Below are 20,908 nucleotides of genomic sequence, written 5' to 3'. Positions count from 1 at the left end.
TCTGGAAATTTGGGGCTGAGGCCTGAACCATTGAGAAGATGGGCAAGACAGCGTTTGAAGTGGTGAATCTTATGGTATCTCCCTGCAGCTGTACAGAACTTTCTTCGGCCTCCAACTTCTCCAAAGGCAGGAATGAATTATGGGAACCAGAAACCTAGAATCCTCTTTCTCCCCCACTCTCTTAAGTCAATCATCAAGCTCTGTTCATTCCATCTTCTAAATATTGCCCACACACTTCTCTCCACCCCCACTCTCCATACCACCGGTAGTTTGGATTACCATGATCTCTCATTGGAATGCTAACGCCGTCCTTCCCTTTTCTCCCTGAAAAACTGATCACACCACTTGCCTAGTTAAAAATCTTCCGTGACTGCGCCATTGCCTATAGGGAAAAGTCCACCCAAACTCACTAACCTCGTTTCCAAATGCCTTTCTGATACAGCATCTTAATTTCTCCCCACTTCCTCTGCTCATCCATCCATACTTCACTGCTTCCCCATTGAGATGCCATCCCTACTCAGCCCGCACTTGCTCTTCCTCTGCCTTTAGAAGGCTCTTCTCTCCCAACCTCCCCCGCTGTTCCCTTTCCCATTTAATCCCATATTCATCCTTCTTGTGTCAGCCCAGTGGTCCACAAGAAAGCGTTCCTGACCTCCAACACTAAGGGGGCGCCCCTCCTGTGGAGCACTGTATTAGCCCTAACAAGTTATCACTGTTTTCTGCTGGGACCGCGTCTTTTTTGTCACTCCAGTGTCCCCAGCATTCCAGCAATGTGGTAGGTACACAATAGGCACTCAAGATGTGTTTGTGGAATGAGCAAATGAATGAATAAATCGTGAATCACATACCCTGGAGTTTCTACTGCATCGATGGCCTGCAATAAATGGTTAATGCAAATTTAAAGTAATCAAATGAGCTGAAATGTATGTAGTACTAGAGATAATGCATCTGCGAGAGGCTGTGCCCGGGATACCTCCCGCAGGTGCGCGTGCCCGGGATACCTCCACCAAGCCGCAGGGGCGGGGCCACCGGGGGTGCACTGGAGCGCTCGGCCGGAAGGCGGGGCCTCCGGGGCAGTAGCCCCGCCCCGGGGCGGTGCGACTCCCCGACGACGGAAAGGCGGGGCTCACGGGCGGGGAACTCCCCTTCCAAGACCGAGCGCGTCCGCGCGTCCCGGAGGCGCGCGGTGTTGGGGTCTTGGGCCCCGGCCGGGTGACCCAGGTTACTAGCCGCGGCCGCCATCTTGCCCGCGTGCGGACTCCCACGGCGGGAGGGGCGGTGACCAGGCCGGAAGTGGCTGTGCAGCGGCCGCGCTGCCTCCTCAGGTCAGTGAGTTGTGGTTCAGGCCGCGTCTAAGCATTCCCAACGCGGAGGCCCGGTGCATGGGCTCGCGTGTGCCGGGGCCACCGCGAGGGGCCCGGGAAAGCCCAGTTAAAAGGCTTGGGCGGGGGCCGACCCGAGGACCTCCTCGGAGCGGTGGCGCGGGGCGTCGTGTTCCGCGCTGCGGGATAACCGCGTCGGGCGGCCGGCCGGGCCTAGCAGGCAGCCTTGGAGCTGCGGGCGGACCTCCTCCGGGGCGCTGGGTCCGCGCTGCAGCCACACGCGCGGCGAGTTCGTGCGGAATCGCGCGTCCTGGCGTTGGACGGGAAGCTCAGCCAGGTGTCTGGAGCGTGGGAGTGGCCCTCAGATTCCCGATTTACCCGGAATAGCAACGAGCCATGCTGTAGCTGTACTCTATTAAATACTTCCTGAAGGGCCTGTCACCGGGTTAGCTGTGCTTTCTGCATGTACGACTAATGAAAATTCCGTAAGAGGATGAATAAAGCCATTCACGTGTGCCCCAAGCATTGCTAAATTGCTTAGCAAATGACAGCATTTACAGGCCTTTTGTATAACTATATTTTTAAAGGAAATTTATGAAGTGCCTCTCCTTGAAGATGGTGAGGGTGAAAATTTCTTTACTGTTGTTATTGTCATAGTAAGAAAAGTAGAAGACAACAACAAAAGGATGTGAAAGGGTAGTTGGGTACTTTGTACACTTAGTATTATGGATCGTCACTGTCCAGTAGCCACACGGGGTTGAGATATGCTTAAATGTAAAATGCACAGTGAATTTATAAGACTTGGCAGCAAAGAAAAAATTCTCAATTTTTTACATTGATTACATGTGTAAAAGGGTATGTTTTTGATATGTTTGGTTAAATAAAATATATTGTTTAATTTCATCTCTTTTTCAGTGTGGCTACTAGAAACTTTTAAATTATGGCTAACACTGTATTTCTGTCGGACAGTGCTGTTAAAGATATTCTGGTGAAGAATACAGAATCAACATGGCTTTCCTTTGCCCAGAAACCATTGATGGGAGGTGAACTCTTGTTAAACCTGGAGGTGAGGATGTAAATATAAGCTGTAATTATTGCAGATTTCACCCCTTCTCCCACTTTTCAGTGTCTCCAACATTTGAAAACATTAACTTCCAGGGCTGCTTAAGGAAATCATAGTGATACTAATAGATGTGTGATGTGAAGAACTCAATTTGTCACAACTTTGTGAGATGGAAGTAGGGTGGGTTCTTTCTCTTATTTTATAGTCTTGGTGTATTAACAGACTTGTTAAGAGTCTCGCCAAGAGTGGTTGGAGGTCCTCTGACTCCAGTTTCAATTTTCTTTGCTTTTCATCATATTCCTAGTCATCTGTGTTCATGTGTCAAGATCCATCTGTATTGTGTGTTGGATTGTAAAGAAATATATTTCTTAAAAGGGTGCTTATGGATGTACCTCTCTCTTCAGGGCCAGCTTTGTGTTATGCAACCTGTGCAGTCATATAAGGCCCATCATTTAGAAGGGCTGGTACTTGGTTTACTGCTTTGTGTCACCACCTTGAAATTCTTAATAATTTTTGAATAAGGGGGCCCTGTATTTTCATTTTGCACTGGACCTTGCAAATGATTTAGTTGATTTTTTATTCTGCAGTAATCTAGGATGGGAGTTGGGAGGTGTTGGACAAGAACTAAAACATCTGGTCTTCACTTTACTCCTATGTGAAACGAGAAGAGCTTGCCAGTCTCTCTCCAGTTTTGTGATTCTGTATGAATTACTGTGATCAGGTTTTGTGGCTGGTAGTATAAACATTGTACATGCATAATAACATTAGGAGAAATGCTGATAGTCCTCCATTGAGTGTCATGCAAATCAAAGACTTTTTAAACTATAGTAACACTTTTTTTTTTTTATGGTGGATTTTTCCATGTGCCACCAAGTTTTCTTATAGATCATCCATGTAAAGAATATGATTATAGGGTGGAGGCCTATATTAAAAGTGTGATTATTTGAGCATTTATCTTTTGATAAGATAAGAAGATAGGCCAGATCTCCAGATACCTCCATTTAAGAGGTTTCCTCTGTCTGTGAAGACATGAGTGTGAACCCTTACTTGACAGTATCTGTTCCTTCTTTTTGTTGTCTTAGCTACATCCTGTTGCATGAGGTGCCTCTTCCTTCTCATTCCTAAATTTTTAAATTCTCTTTAAGATTGCACATAACTTCAGCATTAGCATGCAGGCTTTATTAGATCAGTTTATTAGTCTGCTTGGGCTGCCATATCAAAAGACCATAGAGTAGGTGGCTTAAATGGAAGAAATTTATTTTCTCACAGTTCTCACAGGTTGGAAGCCCAAAATCAGGGTGCCACTGTGATCTGGTTCTGGTGAGAGTTCTTTTCTTGGCTTATAGATAGCTGCCTTCTCACTGTGTCCTCACATGGTGGAGAGAGAGCTCTGTTCTCTCTTCCTCTTTTTATAAGGGCACCAGTTCTATCAGTTTAGCACTCTACCCTTAATGACCTCATTAAACTCTATAATCACCCCCTTAAAGGGTCTTTCTCTAATACTGTCACACTGGGGATTAGGGCTTCAACATGAATTTTTGGGGGGACACAGTTTAGTCTGTAGCAACCAGGGAGCTTATCTTTCTCTGTTCACTACCATGTTCTTAGCATTTAGAACAGTTTCTAGTACATACACTATGCTCAATAAATATTTACAGAATAAATGAAAGACAGGTATTAGAGTGATCCTCTCTTAGGGTGGTTCATTGTGGGCTCTTGCCCATATTGGAACCAGTTATGACAGTGGGCACTTCGCTCTTGGCTGAAGCCAGTCTCTACTAGGAAGGATAAGGCATGGAAGCATGAGGAGATTGGTAAAACTTGGACATAGCAGTGTGAGAAATGTCAGATGGAACATTTAACAAATAATTATTAAGTGCCTAGCCCTAGGCTGGGTATCAGAGGTATAAATGGAGAACAAGATACTTTTCCTGCTTTTACGGCGTTTATAATTTAGTAGGAGAGACAGGGTGATGTAAAGGAAGGAATACTGTTCGCTGAGAGTACTATCTAAGTAACCTGACAGACCAGGGAGGGGAAAGAGGATATTTGATGTCAACCATGATGTTTAAGAGATGGTCAAGCATGTGTTAATTTGGCCTAGAAGGGAGGGAAGAATGCTCCATTTGCAAAGTAGTGGTGATGGAGGGCAGAGGGAGATTACATTCCAGGAACTGAAAAGAAGAACAGCATAGCTAGAACATAGCAAGGAGGAAAATGGTGTGCCTTGATGCCAAAGCAGTAGGTAGAGAGCAAAGCATTTAGGATTTTATAGGTTATATTGAATATTTGGAACTCTATACTAAGAGCAGTTGGAAACCATTAGAGGTTTTAAGTAGGGATTGTATAACCTGGCTAAGTTTGCGTTTTAGAAAGGTCCCTGTGATACTACATAAAGATGAATTTCATAGGCCTGAGTATACAAATGAGTAAAAGAATTGCTGAATCAACACCATAGGCCAAGGATGTTGCATACCTTAATTTCTTATGGAATCAGTCCTCAGAGCTGTGGAGACTTGGCAGCCTGAGTGGAGGAAAGAAGAGTAAATAATTGGGTTGATCTAGCCTTGGGGAAGACAAACTGAAAGTGGCAAAAAAAAATGAAGAAATTGAGGGTCTAGTAAAAATATAATTGAAATGATTCATCTTGAGCATCAGACCTCTTAAGGAAGGAAATAAACCAGCAAAGAATTCTTAGAAGTTTTTCCCAGTCATCTAAATTGTATGAGTATATTGAATTCTGGACTGATAATTCCTGACTGAAAGTTTTACAAGATCAAAAAGTAAAGGAAGTATGTTTGAGCTGAGTTTATTTAGTGTATCTGTATTAGGAGTCTGAGCGTGGCTCTACATCTGGTACAGGGGATCAGGGGATGAATGAATCCATAGCTTCACCTTTTAATAACTGACAACATGGCCGTACAGATTCTAATTGCCATGTAGATACTAAATGTCTTTGTCCTTTTTTAATCCAGACTATAACCTCTAGCCAGAACTGGTTAGAAACAGACATTTAAATTTTTGTTAAGTAACTTTTGCTTTTAAAATACCATTTCTTTTAATTTTTTTAAAGATGTATTTATTTGAGAAAGAGTGTGTGCATGGGCACATGTGCAGGTATGGTGAGGGGCAGAGGGAGAGAATCTTCAAGCAGACATCCCCCCGAGCGTGGAGCCTGAAGGGGGGCTTGATCTCATGACCCATGACATCATGGCCTGAGCCAAAACCAAGAGTCAGTCACTTTAACCAACTGAGCACCCAGGCACCCCTAAAATACCACTTTTAACATAGCTATTTTTAGTTTGTGTTTAAATGACTATCATCTTTTCAAAATTCCATGTCAATATTAATCAAAGTTTATAGAATTGAAAACTGGAAGAGCCTTTAATGATCACTTAATTCGCTTCCCAAATGCAGTGTGTGTACCACTGGTCATAAACAGGATGATTTTAGGTAAAACATAATCAAGCATTTTTTAAAATTCCCATAGTTAACATATCAAGCATTTTAGGGGTGCTTGGATGGCTCAGTCACTTAAGTGTCTGCCTTCGGCTCAGGTCATGATCCCTGGGGTCCTGGGATCGAGCCCTGCATCGGGCTCCCTGCTCAGTGGGGAGCCTGCCTCTCCTCTCCCTCTGCCCATCCCCACCACTCATGTTCTCTCTCTCTCTCAAATAAATAAATAAAACCTTTAAAAAAAATATTAAGCATTTTAATAGTTACTCATTTATTTTAATGTGTCTTAGAAAAAAATATTTAGTATACCATACCTATGATTCATGGACTTCAGGTTGAGGTTAAAATCGATTCTTATTTTAAATATAGTCCCTTTAAATAAAAATATTGAATAAAAGTAGGTGGTAGATGAATGAATTTGGGAAACACTAATCTAAACCAACTCTTTTGCTATATAGATGAGACAACAAAAGGACCCCTAATCACAAAGGCCCTTCTGTGGTGTGTAGGTAATATATGTCAGAGCTAGGAATAGAAGTTAACTCTATTCAACACATGCTACTGTTAATTCTGCCATATAGGGTTGCTTCTTACTGTTGAAACTTGAGGAAGAGACCTCTGTCTTAATAGTGGCATTGTACTTTAAATCTTCATTGTCTGTTATGGTGGCCACATGTGGCTATTTATATTAAAAATAAATGAAAAGTAAGTAAGATTTAAAATTTGTATTAGTCACATTTCTTGTGCTTGGTTGGCCACATGTGGCTAGTAGCTACCCTATTGGACAGTACAGCTAGAAAACATTTCTATCACTGCAGAAAATTCTTTTGAGGGGCACCTGGGTGGCTCAGTCGTTAAGTGTCTGCCTTCAGCTCAGGTCATGATCCCAGGGTCCTGGGATCGAGCCCCGCATCGGGCTCCCTGCTCAGCGGGAAGCCTGCTTCTCCCTCTCTCACTCCCCCTGCTTGTGTTCCTTCTCTCGCTGTGTCTCTCTCTGTGAAATAAATAAAATCTTAAAAAAAAAAAAAAAAATTCTGTTGAATAGTGCTGCTGTAAACTGTTGCTAAAGAACATGATCCATAACCCTTTAAAGTTTTATCCCCTTCAAAGAAATGATGCTTATTAATTTGCTCACCATACTGAACTTCTGTTAACCCTGAGGTTAATGAAGTTACTAGTAAGAGTGCAATTAAAATAATTGATCATGGGAAATAAGGCCAAAATGTAGTTCTCAGAATCTTAGCACCTCATCTTATTGGGGGAAGTTCTTTTTCCCTTTTTAATCAATAAATATTGTCATGAATTCATAGCAGTTAGAATAAATATATTGAAAGACAGAGTACTTGTATAGAGAATTTCCTGACTTTCCGAATAGTTTATTCATCTTAGAATTGTATTCTGTTAAGATTTTAAAACTTTTTATTTTTAAACAGATTTTCAGTGAATGGACCTAACTGGACTCTTTGAGGACATCAATAAACATGAGCGGTACCAAACCTGATATATTGTGGGCACCACACCAAGTTGATAGATTTGTTGTATGTGACTCTGAACTTAGCCTTTATCATGTGGAATCTACTGTGAATTCAGAACTCAAAGCTGGATCTTTACGTTTATCTGAAGACTCTGCGGCTACGTTACTATCAATAAATTCAGATACACCATATATGAAATGTGTTGCCTGGTATCTTAATTATGATCCTGAATGTCTCCTAGCAGTTGGACAAGCAAATGGTCGAGTTGTACTTACAAGTCTTGGTCAAGATCATAACTCAAAATTCAAAGATTTGATAGGAAAAGAATTTGTTCCAAAACATGCACGACAATGTAATACCCTTGCGTGGAATCCATTGGATAGTAACTGGCTTGCTGCTGGGCTAGATAAACATAGAGCTGATTTTTCGGTGCTGATTTGGGATATTTGCAGCAAATATACTCCTGATATAGTTCCCATGGAGAAAGTGAGACTTTCAGCAGGTGAAAATGAAACAACATTATTAGTAACAAAACCTCTTTATGAATTAGGACAAAATGATGCTTGTCTCTCTCTTTGTTGGCTTCCACGAGACCAGAAACTTCTCCTTGCTGGTATGCATCGTAACTTAGCAATATTTGATCTTCGGAATACAAGCCAAAAGATGTTTGTAAATACAAAAGCTGTTCAGGGTGTGACAGTAGACCCCTACTTCCATGATCGTGTTGCTTCCTTCTATGAAGGTCAGGTTGCAATATGGGATCTAAGGAAATTTGAGAAGCCAGTTTTGACTTTGACTGAGCAACCAAAGCCCTTAACAAAAGTAGCATGGTGTCCAACTAGGACTGGTCTGCTTGCCACTTTGACAAGGGATAGTAACATTATTAGATTATATGATATGCAGCACACACCCACTCCCATTGGAGATGAAACTGAACCCACAATAATTGAAAGAAGTGTGCAACCTTGTGACAATTACATTGCTTCCTTTGCTTGGCATCCAACCAGTCAAAATCGAATGATAGTTGTAACTCCCAACCGAACAATGTCTGACTTCACTGTTTTTGAAAGGATATCTCTTGCCTGGAGCCCAATTACATCTTTAATGTGGGCTTGTGGTCGTCATTTGTATGAATGTGCCGAAGAAGAAAATGATAATTCTTTAGAAAAAGATATAGCAACGAAGATGCGCCTTCGGGCTTTATCCAGGTACGGACTCGATACAGAACAGGTGTGGAGAAACCATATTTTAGCTGGAAATGAAGACCCACAGCTCAAGTCACTCTGGTATACCCTGCACTATATCCTTTTCATTATGAATTTCATGAGATGAATCAGGTAGAAATGTTCTTAAAATTTGCTGAAAGATCAGTTTGTAAATTTTATTCTGAATGTTTTATATGCAAATACAAGTTACATAATGCTAAAATTACAAAGTAAAAATTATTTAAAACTGTTGAAATACTGCTTTACAGATTGTGTGGAAGGAAAAGTTTATCTCTGCAATAAAGTAGGACCATCTTACTTTGGCTGACACCTATTATGAATTGGCTCCAAATCAAAATAAATTTAGCTTTGAAATATGTTATTATGCATCATTAGTATTTCCTATGCATTTAAATACTTATGAAGCAGTATACAGAAGATATGGATCAGAAGTCTCCAGGAAACAAAGGATCATTGGTTTATGCAGGAATTAAATCAATTGTAAAATCATCTTTGGGTAAGAAAATTCTATTTTATTTTCTAAAGTATAATTTTTATACTGTTATTTTTCCCCCTTTATCCCCATCATTGAGTTCAGAACAATGTGCATACATTTTTTTTTATTGTTTTGGGGGATTTCTCGTTAGATATTTTAGTGAATTGTTGAGTTAAGTGCGTATTTTATATCCAGAATTCTTTTTCGGGGGGAGTCTTGATTCATTGAAGTGATACAGTCTTTCTAATCTATTCATTTATTCAGTGTTATTTTTTTTGAAGACCCATTTTGAGAGGTTTTACATTAGATGATTTATAGGATCCTGGTTGTTTGTTTGGATGTTACCACAGTATTTTGCTTTTATAAAAACTAAATAAAAAGACCTAATTGAAGGAGATCTCTTTATTGTGCTGCCCAAATGCTTTCACTTAGCTGTTTAATGACAAGCTCTGGGTAACTATGTCATGAAGTATGGCCTTACCTGAAGGAGCCTTACCTGAAAGAGTCCTTGATGATTCAATGAATATATGAGTTAATGCAGGGTTGAAATTGATCAACTGTTTGAGAATAAAGATGACAAAAGAGCCAAACTTAGTTTTTCACTGAACAGTTATTCTTATTGTTTTTTATTGGAATGGAATTGTGCATTATATTATAATGCTTTACCCAACCTAGGATTCAGTATCTAGCTTTTGATAGCAATCAAATTTGGGCCCAAGTCAAGCTGCTAGAAAAGTAGTTTATATTATTCAGTCAAAGAGTGGCAGTTCAAGTAATTGGTCTTTAATAGGATTTTCATAAATACTATACAAATAATACAAAATACAAAAAATACTAATTTTAATAAGAATAGGTTAAGCATTTCAATTAAACTGTTATTTAAAAAAATTTAAAGGACTTTCACATTGCTTTGTCCCACATTGCTGAAGATGCAGTAGACACTATTTGATAGATTTCATTTTGGTATTTTCTCACTAGCTCTCCACCAAAAAAGTAACTTTTATTATAAATAAATTTATTATAAATAAAATACATGGGTCCAATTAGAAACTTCCATTTTTATTAATATAAGTAAAAGGGCAGATATACTGTAATATCCCTGTAAATGAGCCTGCTCATGACTTTAGAACTGCTACTGCAAAGATTTAAACACCGAGTTTATAGAATTTTTAATATTTTTGCTATATAGTAGGTCAGGCCTCATAGCATTCTCAGTTATTCTGAGGTTTATTATTGTTTTTGTTGTATTTTGATATATTTTAGGGGAAAACCTACAAACTGCCTCTGAGGAAAAGCAAGAGGAAAAATAGAATATATTTCTGCTGCAGTAGAGAGAAACTGAATGTCTTGAATTAAGAGTAGTCTTTACCCAGATTAAAAAACTACATTGGAAAGATTTCCTCATTGCTAGACTTTCAGCTTTTTTTTTTTGTTTTGGTTTAGATATTTTTGTTTCTACAGCCCCAAAGTGAAAAGTAGAGAAATAACTGTCAAAGGTGGCATATGTGGAATTCAATTTTTTATCTGGCCATACTTCTTTCTTTAATAGTATCTCATGATTCAACACATAGTCAAGTCATTGGGCCATCTTGCTCACTGTATTAGAGCACACAGTGAAATTTTAACTTTGGTGATAAATATTATATACTGAGTGCTTACTATGAATTAGACATCATGCTAATTGCTTTCCCCATGTTACATTATTTAATTCTTACAATTATAGTATGAGGTAAATTTATTCAGCAAATACTTATTATTTGCTTATTATATGCTAAGAATTGTCCTTGGAATAATAAGATATAATTGTCAACAATCTAAGTCTCTTCCCCCATAGACACTGAACAAGGTAGATATTACCCATGTTCTTGAGAAGTTTAAATTCTAGTTCAGAATATGGACAAGTAACTAGGCAATTTACCATGAGGAAGAACAAACAGTTATGTATAGAAGAATCCTAATGTGGGTGTAAGGGTTAGAAAGGGTTCCATGGAGGAGGTAAAAACAAAGACAAGGAAGGTCCAGACAGGGAGCAGCATATGCAATTAACCCAGAGGAGAAGGGAGCATAGCACATTTCAGTATTGCTGGAACAGTGTGAGAGAGGAAATGAGGAAAGAACGGAGACTAGAAAGGTAAGCAGTGGGGTAAGTAACTCAGGACTTAGAAATCATGGTAAGAATTTAAGGAGATTTATCATCCTATAACAAAGGGAAACCAAGGAAAGATTTTGAAGAGTCTTGACAGAATTTGATTTGTGTTTTAGAGCTGTTGCTATGTGTGGAATGAATTGGAGAGGATCAAACAGGGACCTCAGATAAAAGTCACAGTAATTAGGGGCACCTGGGTGGCTCAGTCAGTTACGTGTCTGCCTTCGGCTCAGGTGGTAATCTCAGGGTCCTGGAATCAAGCCCCCCTAGTCAGGCTCCTCGCTCAGCGGTGAGTCTGCTTCTCCCTCCCTTTTCCCCTCCCCCCTGCTCATGCGTGCTTTCTCTCTCTCTCAAATGAATAAACTATTTTAAAAATAAAAGCCACAGTAATTAGGCAAGACATGAGGGTGTTCCTACCAGTGGCAGAGAAGCTAGAGAAATGTGGATAAATTAGAGTGAGACAAAATTTAATGATTGAATAAAGGAGATGGAGGGGAGGGAAAAGTGAAAGCACACATATATATAGCTTAGGAAACTGGGTTAATACCAGTACCAGTTAATTACATAGGATTAACATAGGAAGAGTGCATTTGAGAAGAAAAAAAGTTTGTTTTGGAGAAAGTTGAATTTGAGAAAGCTAGGTGGAGATGTGCCGTAGGCAAGAAGTTCAGAGGAGGTTAAAGAAGTAGCCATCCATTTTAAATAATTCTTCCAAGAAATTTGACTAAATGAGGGAGGACAAAGGATATATGGTAAAAGCAGCAAGTGAATCTGGAGTCATAGGAGGGTTTTTGTGTTGCTTTGTTTTTGTTTTTAACATGGGATTGATTTAAGCAAGCCTAAATGGCTGATGTGAGGAAGCCCATACAAAGAGGTTGAAGATGCAGAGAAAAGGGAGTAGTGAAGAGCAAAATTCCTAGGAATATGACAGAGTGGGATCCTGAGCACAGGTGAAAAGATTAGCATTAACCTGTACCTCTGAAACAAATAATACGTTATATGTTAAAAAAAAAAAAAAAAAAAAAGATAGCAGGAGGGGAAGAATGAAGGGGGGAAATCGGAGGGGGAGACAAACCATTAGAGACTCTGGACTCTGAGAAACAGGGTTCTAGAGGGGAGGGGGGGGGGGGATGGGTTAGCCTGGTGATGGGTATTAAAGAGGGCACGTTCTGCATGGAGCACTGGGTGTTATACGCAAACAATGAATCATGGAACACTACATCAAAAACTAAAAAAAAAAAAAAGACTAGCATTAAATAGGAGGATGTACACTTTCTCCATACCAGCCAGAGGGGAAGGGGAAAGGTATGCAGGTTGTATAAGGTTTGGTGACTGGAGGCTGAGGAGCTTTCCCCTGATGGCTCCTCTTTTCTCAATGTAGTGGGTTTGCTTATTGAGAAGGAGGAGGTAGGCTATAGAGAGAAGACACTGAGAAGAGGAGCCAGAGTTGTCTTGAGAAACATGGGAGGATTGTAGGGCAATGCTGTTTTACCAGAACATAAAATAAAGGACAGTGGGCTGAGAGAATTAGGGTATTGGCAAGAGAATAATTCATTTGTTGATCTTTGGAAGGGAGATGACAGAAGACTGATAAAAATATGAGGGACCAAGAGATTGTGAGGTTGAAAAATTTAGAAGTGAGATTTCTGGAAGGCTATGAGGTTGTGGTAAGAAAGTGGTTCTTATGAAGGAGGAACAATTTGGAGTATGTCTATGAAAGGAGTGGGTGAAGTCTTGGAGGTGTGAACCACTGGAGATAAGGAAGCAAAGGAACAGAGAGACTAGTTTATTGGGTGGACCAAGTGTTGAAGTCAACCAGGATGAGAATGCATGTTCTAAGAGAATGTTTAGTATAGTCTTGTGGAGAAGTGTTCATAATGTTGTTAATAATTATAGTTCTTCCCTTGTAGGATGGCAGAAAATTGCATAATAAATGTTGGTCAGCCTTCCATCCAATATGATGAAAATATTTTTTATACTTGAGGGGTAAATTCTGATCTAGAGACCTTGTCTCTTCAGAATTACTTTAATGGATAGAATAGATAGGACTTAATGTTTTTAACAACAAAATGTTCTTATAAACACTGGATAATTTTACTGCTTTGTTATATAGATGTAAAAATGCAACAAATTAATATCTACAGATAGCATAGTGTCTGATTACTTGGTGTAGTATTTGAAACCAGTTTTTAAAAAATGTTTTTTAATGTCTCAGTAAACTTGTTTCTCTCGCACCCATCAATAAAATGCCGATTCTATTATTTATATATAGTGCAATCTCAAATTTAGGGGATACAGTTTTGTCACTTTAGTATTGCATAACATGCGTAAATAGATTTTAATTCTTTTTTAGAGATAGTTAAAGTTGTATATTTTAAAATTCCTACATTGTTAAAAATAATGACTATACACTTAGAAATGCATAATATCGTATTGCTTATTTGATAACCCTAATTAACCTGTCACACAGTTATCAAGCCATAAGAAGACCTCTAGACAACCAAAATACATGACACAATATCCAGGCATTTGACTTAGAGGATATTTTTCCACCTCTTAGTAATGAACTCTTTGGAGTCATATGTATTGATCTTTATTCCTTGACACACTTTCTGAAAATAAAAACTCTAAGAAACTGGAATCTTACTAAGCTATGAGGATTTGTTTGAAAAAAATGCTGCTTTTTGTTCAACTGTTTAAAATTGATATTTTTACCATTTAATATCCTCAGCATTGAATCCAGAATTTATAGGGGAGATACGAAAATAAATACCTTATGGTACATTGACAGCTTGTTCTACTTGAAATGTAGTACCTCCATTCTATCTAAATTTAAATTTGTTATTCAGAAAAGTAATGTATTTAATTTTTAACATACATGTTTTAACTTAATCATTATTTAAAATTTTCTAATAGTTCTTAAAATTTCACTTTCATATGCTAAAAGTGATTTTGTCTTGAGTAACTTTCCTCATGGTTGCAAAGAGAGCAGCATGCTTCTTCTTTTCAATGGGCAGGTGGTTCTCTTAAGGAAAGAAAACTTTTCAGAAGTCTCTTCCTGACCCCTTGAGCTAAATGGCAACAGTTTCCAACAGTAAGGTTAAAAATAAGTACTTTCAAGTGTAATTATTTAACTGTTTATTAAATTTCCAGAATTTTACAAATAACTCATCTTGAAACGTTTTCATAAAGCAGTGATATATAGCTTAAAATATGTCCTAACATGAATGATATTGCAGGCTTTTGCCACAGCCTAACATCATATAATGAAGTAAGTTATTTAAAAGTGTGAATTAGGTTTGGCGAGTTTAGACTTCGGCTATGTACTAATTTTACTCTACCTATGTATTTAGACTAAATGGACTTTAAGAAATAATGTTTTGCATTACTTATATATGTATATATTTGATTTGTAAATGACAACTGATTCAATTGGGTTTTTTTAAAGATTTTATTTATTTAGAGAGGAAGAGAGAGAGAGAGCATGCACGTGGGGGGGGCAGAGGGAGAAGGAGAAGCTCAAGCGGACTCCATGGTGAGCATGAGCCCAGTGCCGAGCTTGATCTCAGACCCTGAGATCATGACCTGAGCGGAAATCAAGAGTCAGATGCTTAACTGACTGAGCTTAACTGACCGAGGCGCCCCCCTGATTCATTTTTTAATATTTTCTCAATTTTGCTTGTGTTCATTTCTTTATTGCCTTGATCAGATGAGTATAGTTAAAGTCAACTTTGGACAGTATATTAGTTTTTATATTATACATTTATTATGTCATCATTTCCATGGGCTGGAGTCTTGGCATACCTTCACAGGGTCCTCTGCTCAGGGTCTCACAAGGCTAAAATGAAGATGTTGGTCAAGTTTCTGGAGGTTAGAGTACTCTTCCCAGCTCATGTGGTTGTTGACAGAATTGATTCTTTGAGTTGTAGGACAGAAGTATCCTTGCTGGCTGTCACCAGGGGCTGCCCTCAGCTCCTAGAAGGTGCCCACGCTTTCTTGCCACACAGCCTTCTCACAACAAAGCAGCTTTTACTTCCAGTCCAGCTGGAGAATCTTTCTCATTTCCTCCAGACTCTTTTAGAGGTGTCACGTGGTTACGTCAGGCCCACACAGTATAATTTCCCTTTGATTAAGTCAGAGTCAATGGAGTAACAACCTTAATTACATCTGCAAAATGCTTTCACTTGTACTATCTTGTGTTATTTAGAAGCAAGTAACAGATTTCACCTGTACTCAAGGGAAGGGGATTATGCAAGGGTGTGGTTACTAGGGGGCAAGAATCATGGAGCCCATTTTACAATTCTGCCTACCACAGATAAGTTGAATTATTTCTTAAAACCTATTTATGTTGATCTAGTTATTTACAAAGGTATAATTACTGTAGTATATATGAGTAGATAAACATAGAATTACTGTAAGTTACTTCCAATAAAAGATGTTTGTAATGTTGGACGTTCTTGCTGCCTAATTCATAATTTAGTTTATTCTGAAAATCCTTTTTGTTAAAATAACAACACATAATTCTACAATGACAATTTTGATGGTAAAACTTTGTAGAACATTTAAGAATTTGAGTTGCAATTAAGAGTCAAGTTTCATATTTATTTGTTTTACCTTAATTTAGTACCATTAGGTTCATCTGCCTGATTACAATCTAATGCTGGATGAATTATTTAGATTCCTTATGAAAAGAGAATGAAAATATAATGTCTTCTGACTTAGTGAAGAGGAAGAAACCTTCAAATCATTGCCATTGTATTTTAGCTTTAGTATTTAAACTTTTGAAGTACTTTTATATTTATTTCATTTTTTCATATATATGCATACAAAGAGATAGAAAATGGAAGATGGAGAGAGTGTGTACTGGATCTTAAGCACTGGGGATAACCTTTCAAATAGAAACAAGACGCCTGCCCTTTTGGAGCATATGTTCTAGCAGGAGAAGAGAGAAGTCTGAAAATTAATAAAATATGGTAGCTTACATTAGATCTAAAGGAAAGAGAGGACACGGTTTCACGTTAGATAGTAACAAGTGGCACTCTTAGATTAGGTGGTCAGGGGGGGCTTCTGTGAAGCAGTGAGTCAAACTTTTATTGTTATCAAACATTAATTGTTCTTCCCGTAGCTCTTTTTGATATCTCAAGGAACTGTTCAACTTAACAACATGTAAAGTATGTTTTGTTTGTAGCATATTTTACATTTATGCGTCATGAGTTTGTAGTTAAGAAGTCAAATATCCAAAGTATGATGTTGAAATAATCTCTGTGTAAAACGGACTTATTTTCTAAATATATTTCAAAAAATAATAAAGCAACTAATATAAAAATACTTCTCCTTTTAGGAATGGTGGAAAGCAGCAGACATAATTGGAGCGGTTTGGATAAGCAAAGTGATACTCAGAATTTAAATGAAGAGAGAATCTTAGCTTTACAGCTTTGTGGGTGGATAAAGAAAGGAACGGATGTAGATGTAGGGCCATTTTTGAATTCCCTTGTACAAGAAGGGGAGTGGGAGAGAGCTGCTGCTGTGGCATTGTTCAACTTGGATATTCGACGAGCAATCCAAATCCTGAATGAAGGAGCATCTTCAGAAAAAGGTATTAGGTTATAGTCTAAGATAATCATAGTTCGTAGAAGCCTTTAAAGAAAAGATGGTGATAACTTTCAAATATTTAGTCAATATATTTGTGTAAATTTTTTTGAAAGAGAACACAGAACTGTATCTATGAAAGTATTAGCCCATCCCCTCTGTTTATGCCTTGGTTTATGTCTGTAAAGAACATAATGTGTCTAAAGACAAAATGTGTCTTAAGTACCGTTTTAATAATATTACAGTGAATGCTCAAATGCATCCATTTTTAATGCTTTTTCTTTAAAAGACAATTCACATTTTTAAAAAATGTATTTTCTTGAAGATTAGGACTACTTCAGTTTGCAAGCATTCGTTTGTTTGCAAGCATTCTTATGGCAAACATTTGAGAGTATTTTTACTTCATCTTTTGGATGGTTATTGGTTGGCTTTTAGGAAACTCTAAATGACACTTTTAGTTAGACTAATATAGAGTATTATAAAAATCATACTTTGAGCTGCAAAAATGCTTCTACTTGAGTCTGGTGATTTAAACATACTTTCCATTTAATATTTTTTTAAAAGGAAGAAACAGTGAAATGTGATAAAGTTTTTACTCTGACATTTTGCAAGAGAATACTCAGGCAAGTAAATTCAATCAAGAAATTCAGTTTTTTTTTCTTATGAGGAATATTTCACTTGAAAATAAGATGTATTTATATAGCTATTGATTTTTAATACACCTACCAAATTATTTCTGGTATTCAGAATGCTTAATTCTTAACCTGCTGGTCCATTTTGAAACCATTACAACCATTATGGTACAACCATTGTGTTGTACCATAGAGAAAAACATGAAATTAGCTATAATGTATTTACTTGCAGTAAAAAAGTTGAAAAAGCTAATGTTTTGCCCAGATTGGCCTCCTTTCCTTCACTTTTGCTCTAATGTAAGTCTTCCCCATTTGAGAGTACAATAGAAGATAAGGTGGCAATGAAAAAAATTTGATATTTAAAGCCATTTCTAATTATAATTTTGCTGCGACCTAGGAGCATAATACTTTCCTGTCATGTATACCTGGAAAATTTGATGTTAGATTTGAATACCTATACTATCAGTAGGGGAAAAGTATTTTTCCAGTGATTTCAATAACTTTAAGGACTTAAAAGATTGCACTGAGTCAGATGTTCCCTCCAGTTGGAAATAAACTGTTTTGAGCAGGATTTAGGAAGATACTCCTTTGTTGTGGTGGTGGCTGTTAATCTTAAAAGACTTTATATCCGATTTAATAGACTAGGCAGAGGAAGCAAACACAAAGCAACTTGGGGAAAGTGTTTATAGAAATGAAGAACAAGGCCGTTTAATAACGTAAGTGGGAAATGCTGTTTTATTTGGAAAAGAAAGAAAATGATTAGGATCCAGGAACAGAATAAGAAAACTGCTATAATAAATGTACAAAATACTTAAGAGTAAAAGTTAAAAGTGTATTTAGTTTTTTCTTAAAGGTGAACTTACGTTAGAAGGCTAGCCAGTCCATAGGGCTGACTGCCAGGTTAGCAGCTTATCAGTGACTATATAAACTGCTAAGAACTAATATTTAAAAGACTATTGATAACAAATACTTTGTTGCAAATGTGTCCACATACAATGCTATGGTAATGCTGATAGTTAATTTTGTCCTAGAAAAATTAAAAGTCTTAAACTATTATAAGAATGCTGAAATACTGGTTTTCAGAACATATACTTATGAGCATTATATACTTAGGAATAGGAAAACAAAGTAATTTTGAAAATTATAGTACCAAGGTACAGTAATATTTACTGTCAATGCTTTGAAATATGTCAACATAAATGAACTTGATAAGGCTATCAATGATTCTGGTAGTATGGCTTCACTTCTCTTCATTTAGGCCCTAAACAGTAACACTGTATAGGAACTGCCTGGAATGAGAACTTGAAAATTTATTCTTTTTTTTTTTTTTTTGAGAACTTGAAAATTTAAAGATGTGCTTGTCTTGCACAGGGTTAGCAATATGGGCAAAACTTTTATAAATAAGAATGGACATTTTTGCTTGTGGTCCTTGCCAAATTTTCCAATCTGGATCAAAACCCTTAATTCTAGTGGGCTTATTTTTCTGTAGGTAAACATCACCCTCTGATCTTTGTTTATGGTTTAAGAACTGGAAGAGGAGGTATTAAGCTTTTGCTCACTTTGATTAGCTGACTGTTTTTAATGTGCAGGTGATCTGAATCTCAATGTGGTAGCAATGGCTTTATCAGGATATACGGATGAGAAAAATTCCCTTTGGAGAGAAATGTGCAGCACTCTACGACTACAATTGAATAACCCGTATCTGTGTGTCATGTTTGCATTTCTGACAAGTGAGACAGGATCTTATGATGGAGTATTGGTAAGCTAATTTCTGTTTGAGAAGACTCCTTTTAAGTTAGGATTTTTTATCTAACCTTGTTAAAATTTTCAAATGTCCATTGCATAAAATATTGTTATTTTTTGCTGTATTTTGTATTATTTAAAATAAAGTATCTTAAATATTTTTGAGCAGCTCTTCTTGAATGTCATTTTACAGTTAGTTAGCTCATAATAAGCTTGATTTTTTTTTAATAGTTTTAACAATATAATTACAGACCTAGAGGGCATAGGATTTATCCTTTAGCTTAAGAGCAGCTCTAGAATTCTACAACTATATATAAACATAAGTTGTTTTTTTTTTAATCTGGTTTAAAAGTTTTACTGAGGTATAATTGACACATAATTATTACACATGTGTTAAGTGTACAATTTGAGGCTTTTTCATGTGTATACACCCACTAAACCATAACCATAATCAAAATAATAAACATATCTATTTCCCCCAAAAGTGTTCTCATGCCCCTTTGTAAGATCTCCCTCTAGACATTTAATATTCATTTTATCTCTCCAATCCCCCATCATCCTCAGGCAATCACTGATTTGATTTCTATCATTAAAGATAAGTTGGTAATTTCTAGAATTTTTTTTATAAACATAAGTTTTATATTGAACTGTAATTTTTTAAAGGTCCATATTTTTTATTTTAGTTAAGTAAACACATGATCAATTATGATCAGAATGACTGTATATCTTGTCCAAGTTAGTATTTGCATTTTCAGACATGTATGTACCAGTTTGGAAGATATGTGATCACACTACTTACAGTGAACTATTTCATTTTTTCATTATTTGGTCTTTCACTGCTTTTTCTCTCCTGCTTTAACCACCTATAACCACATCACCAAATAGGTTCTTTATCACGAAGTGGGGAAAGAATGAATGAAATGAGATATGTTTGTAAGTTTCAGTTATTGGGTTTTAAGCTTCACATTAGTACTACAACTTTCTTTGTATTGTTGGACTTCTTTCTACCACGAGAAGAGCTTTCTAACATGAAATTTATTTCTGTGTTTGCCATTATAGCACTTCATATAAAAGACACATTGCTTGAATAATTGATTTGTCAGTCCCTAAGAATTTATAAAAACGTATTTTATTGAGATATCTTAATGAAAATTTTAATGTTGTTAGTGTCCATTTTGATGATTCCTTAGTTTATATATTTTGTCCATTACTTTTAATAAATGAACTGTTGAACTTTTCTAACCGCTTCAAATTAATATCCAAGAGTATGTTGGGGTTTTTGTTTTTACTACTATTACTCTTTTTTGTTAAATGGAATACTTTAAGTGTTGGATTGTGAAGAAATAAAAATAATACTTTCAGGAAGTAGTAAAGTATGGTGAAGACTAGAAAAATAAGTGGATTGTTCAAATTTTAAATTGATAGAGAAGTGTTCTTTAAATATTAAATTTCTGTATTTTAAATTAAATGACCTATTATAAATACCCTCATTTTCTTATGCCTAAATTTGGGTTATTAGGTAGGGTATATCTTACCTTGAATAGGAAGTTCATATTTCCAAACTCCCTTGAGAGTGTACCTAATTATACTTTATGTAAATAATTATAATTAACATATCCTTGTATTAAAAATTGTTAAGTTGTAGTAATCTAATGAAAAGTACCGAATTGGGAAATCAGAAGATGAAGGTCTGAGTCCTTGCTCCAGCTTAGTTACTTCAGCTGGCCAGTTAACTTTTTTGGATTTTAGTTTTCTGAGCTGTAAAATGGGACAATATAATA

The 20,908-nt window shown here is 37.0% G+C and overlaps 1 protein-coding gene across 3 annotated transcripts in view; it reads left to right on the top strand.

The window, feature by feature from the left end:
* The first annotated feature begins 1,117 nt into the window (after positions 1-1,117).
* MIOS (meiosis regulator for oocyte development) overlaps positions 1,118-20,908 on the top strand; it is a 36,135-nt gene continuing 16,344 nt past the window's right edge. Inside the window, exons 1-6 of one of the 3 annotated variants that reach the window (XM_031031421.2) lie at positions 1,118-1,325; positions 2,238-2,388; positions 7,275-8,616; positions 8,940-9,038; positions 16,505-16,759; positions 18,974-19,143. In XM_031031421.2, coding sequence (XP_030887281.1) covers positions 7,323-8,616; positions 8,940-9,038; positions 16,505-16,759; positions 18,974-19,143 — 1,818 coding nt within the window. In that variant the 5' untranslated portion in view covers positions 1,118-1,325; positions 2,238-2,388; positions 7,275-7,322. Of the gene's footprint in view, positions 1,326-1,371; positions 1,660-2,237; positions 2,389-7,274; positions 8,617-8,939; positions 9,039-16,504; positions 16,760-18,973; positions 19,144-20,908 lie in introns of those variants that run through there. The other 2 variants (XM_006736505.3, XM_081800485.1) reach the window with 2 other exon arrangements.

The sequence above is a fragment of the Leptonychotes weddellii genome, chromosome 12 (genome assembly GCF_054177405.1).
Source record: "Leptonychotes weddellii isolate Sample4059 chromosome 12, ASM5417740v2, whole genome shotgun sequence".
NCBI lineage: Eukaryota > Metazoa > Chordata > Mammalia > Carnivora > Phocidae > Leptonychotes > Leptonychotes weddellii.
Note: the sequence above shows the minus strand (reverse complement) of the source record. Positions and strands in the feature narration are given on the sequence as shown.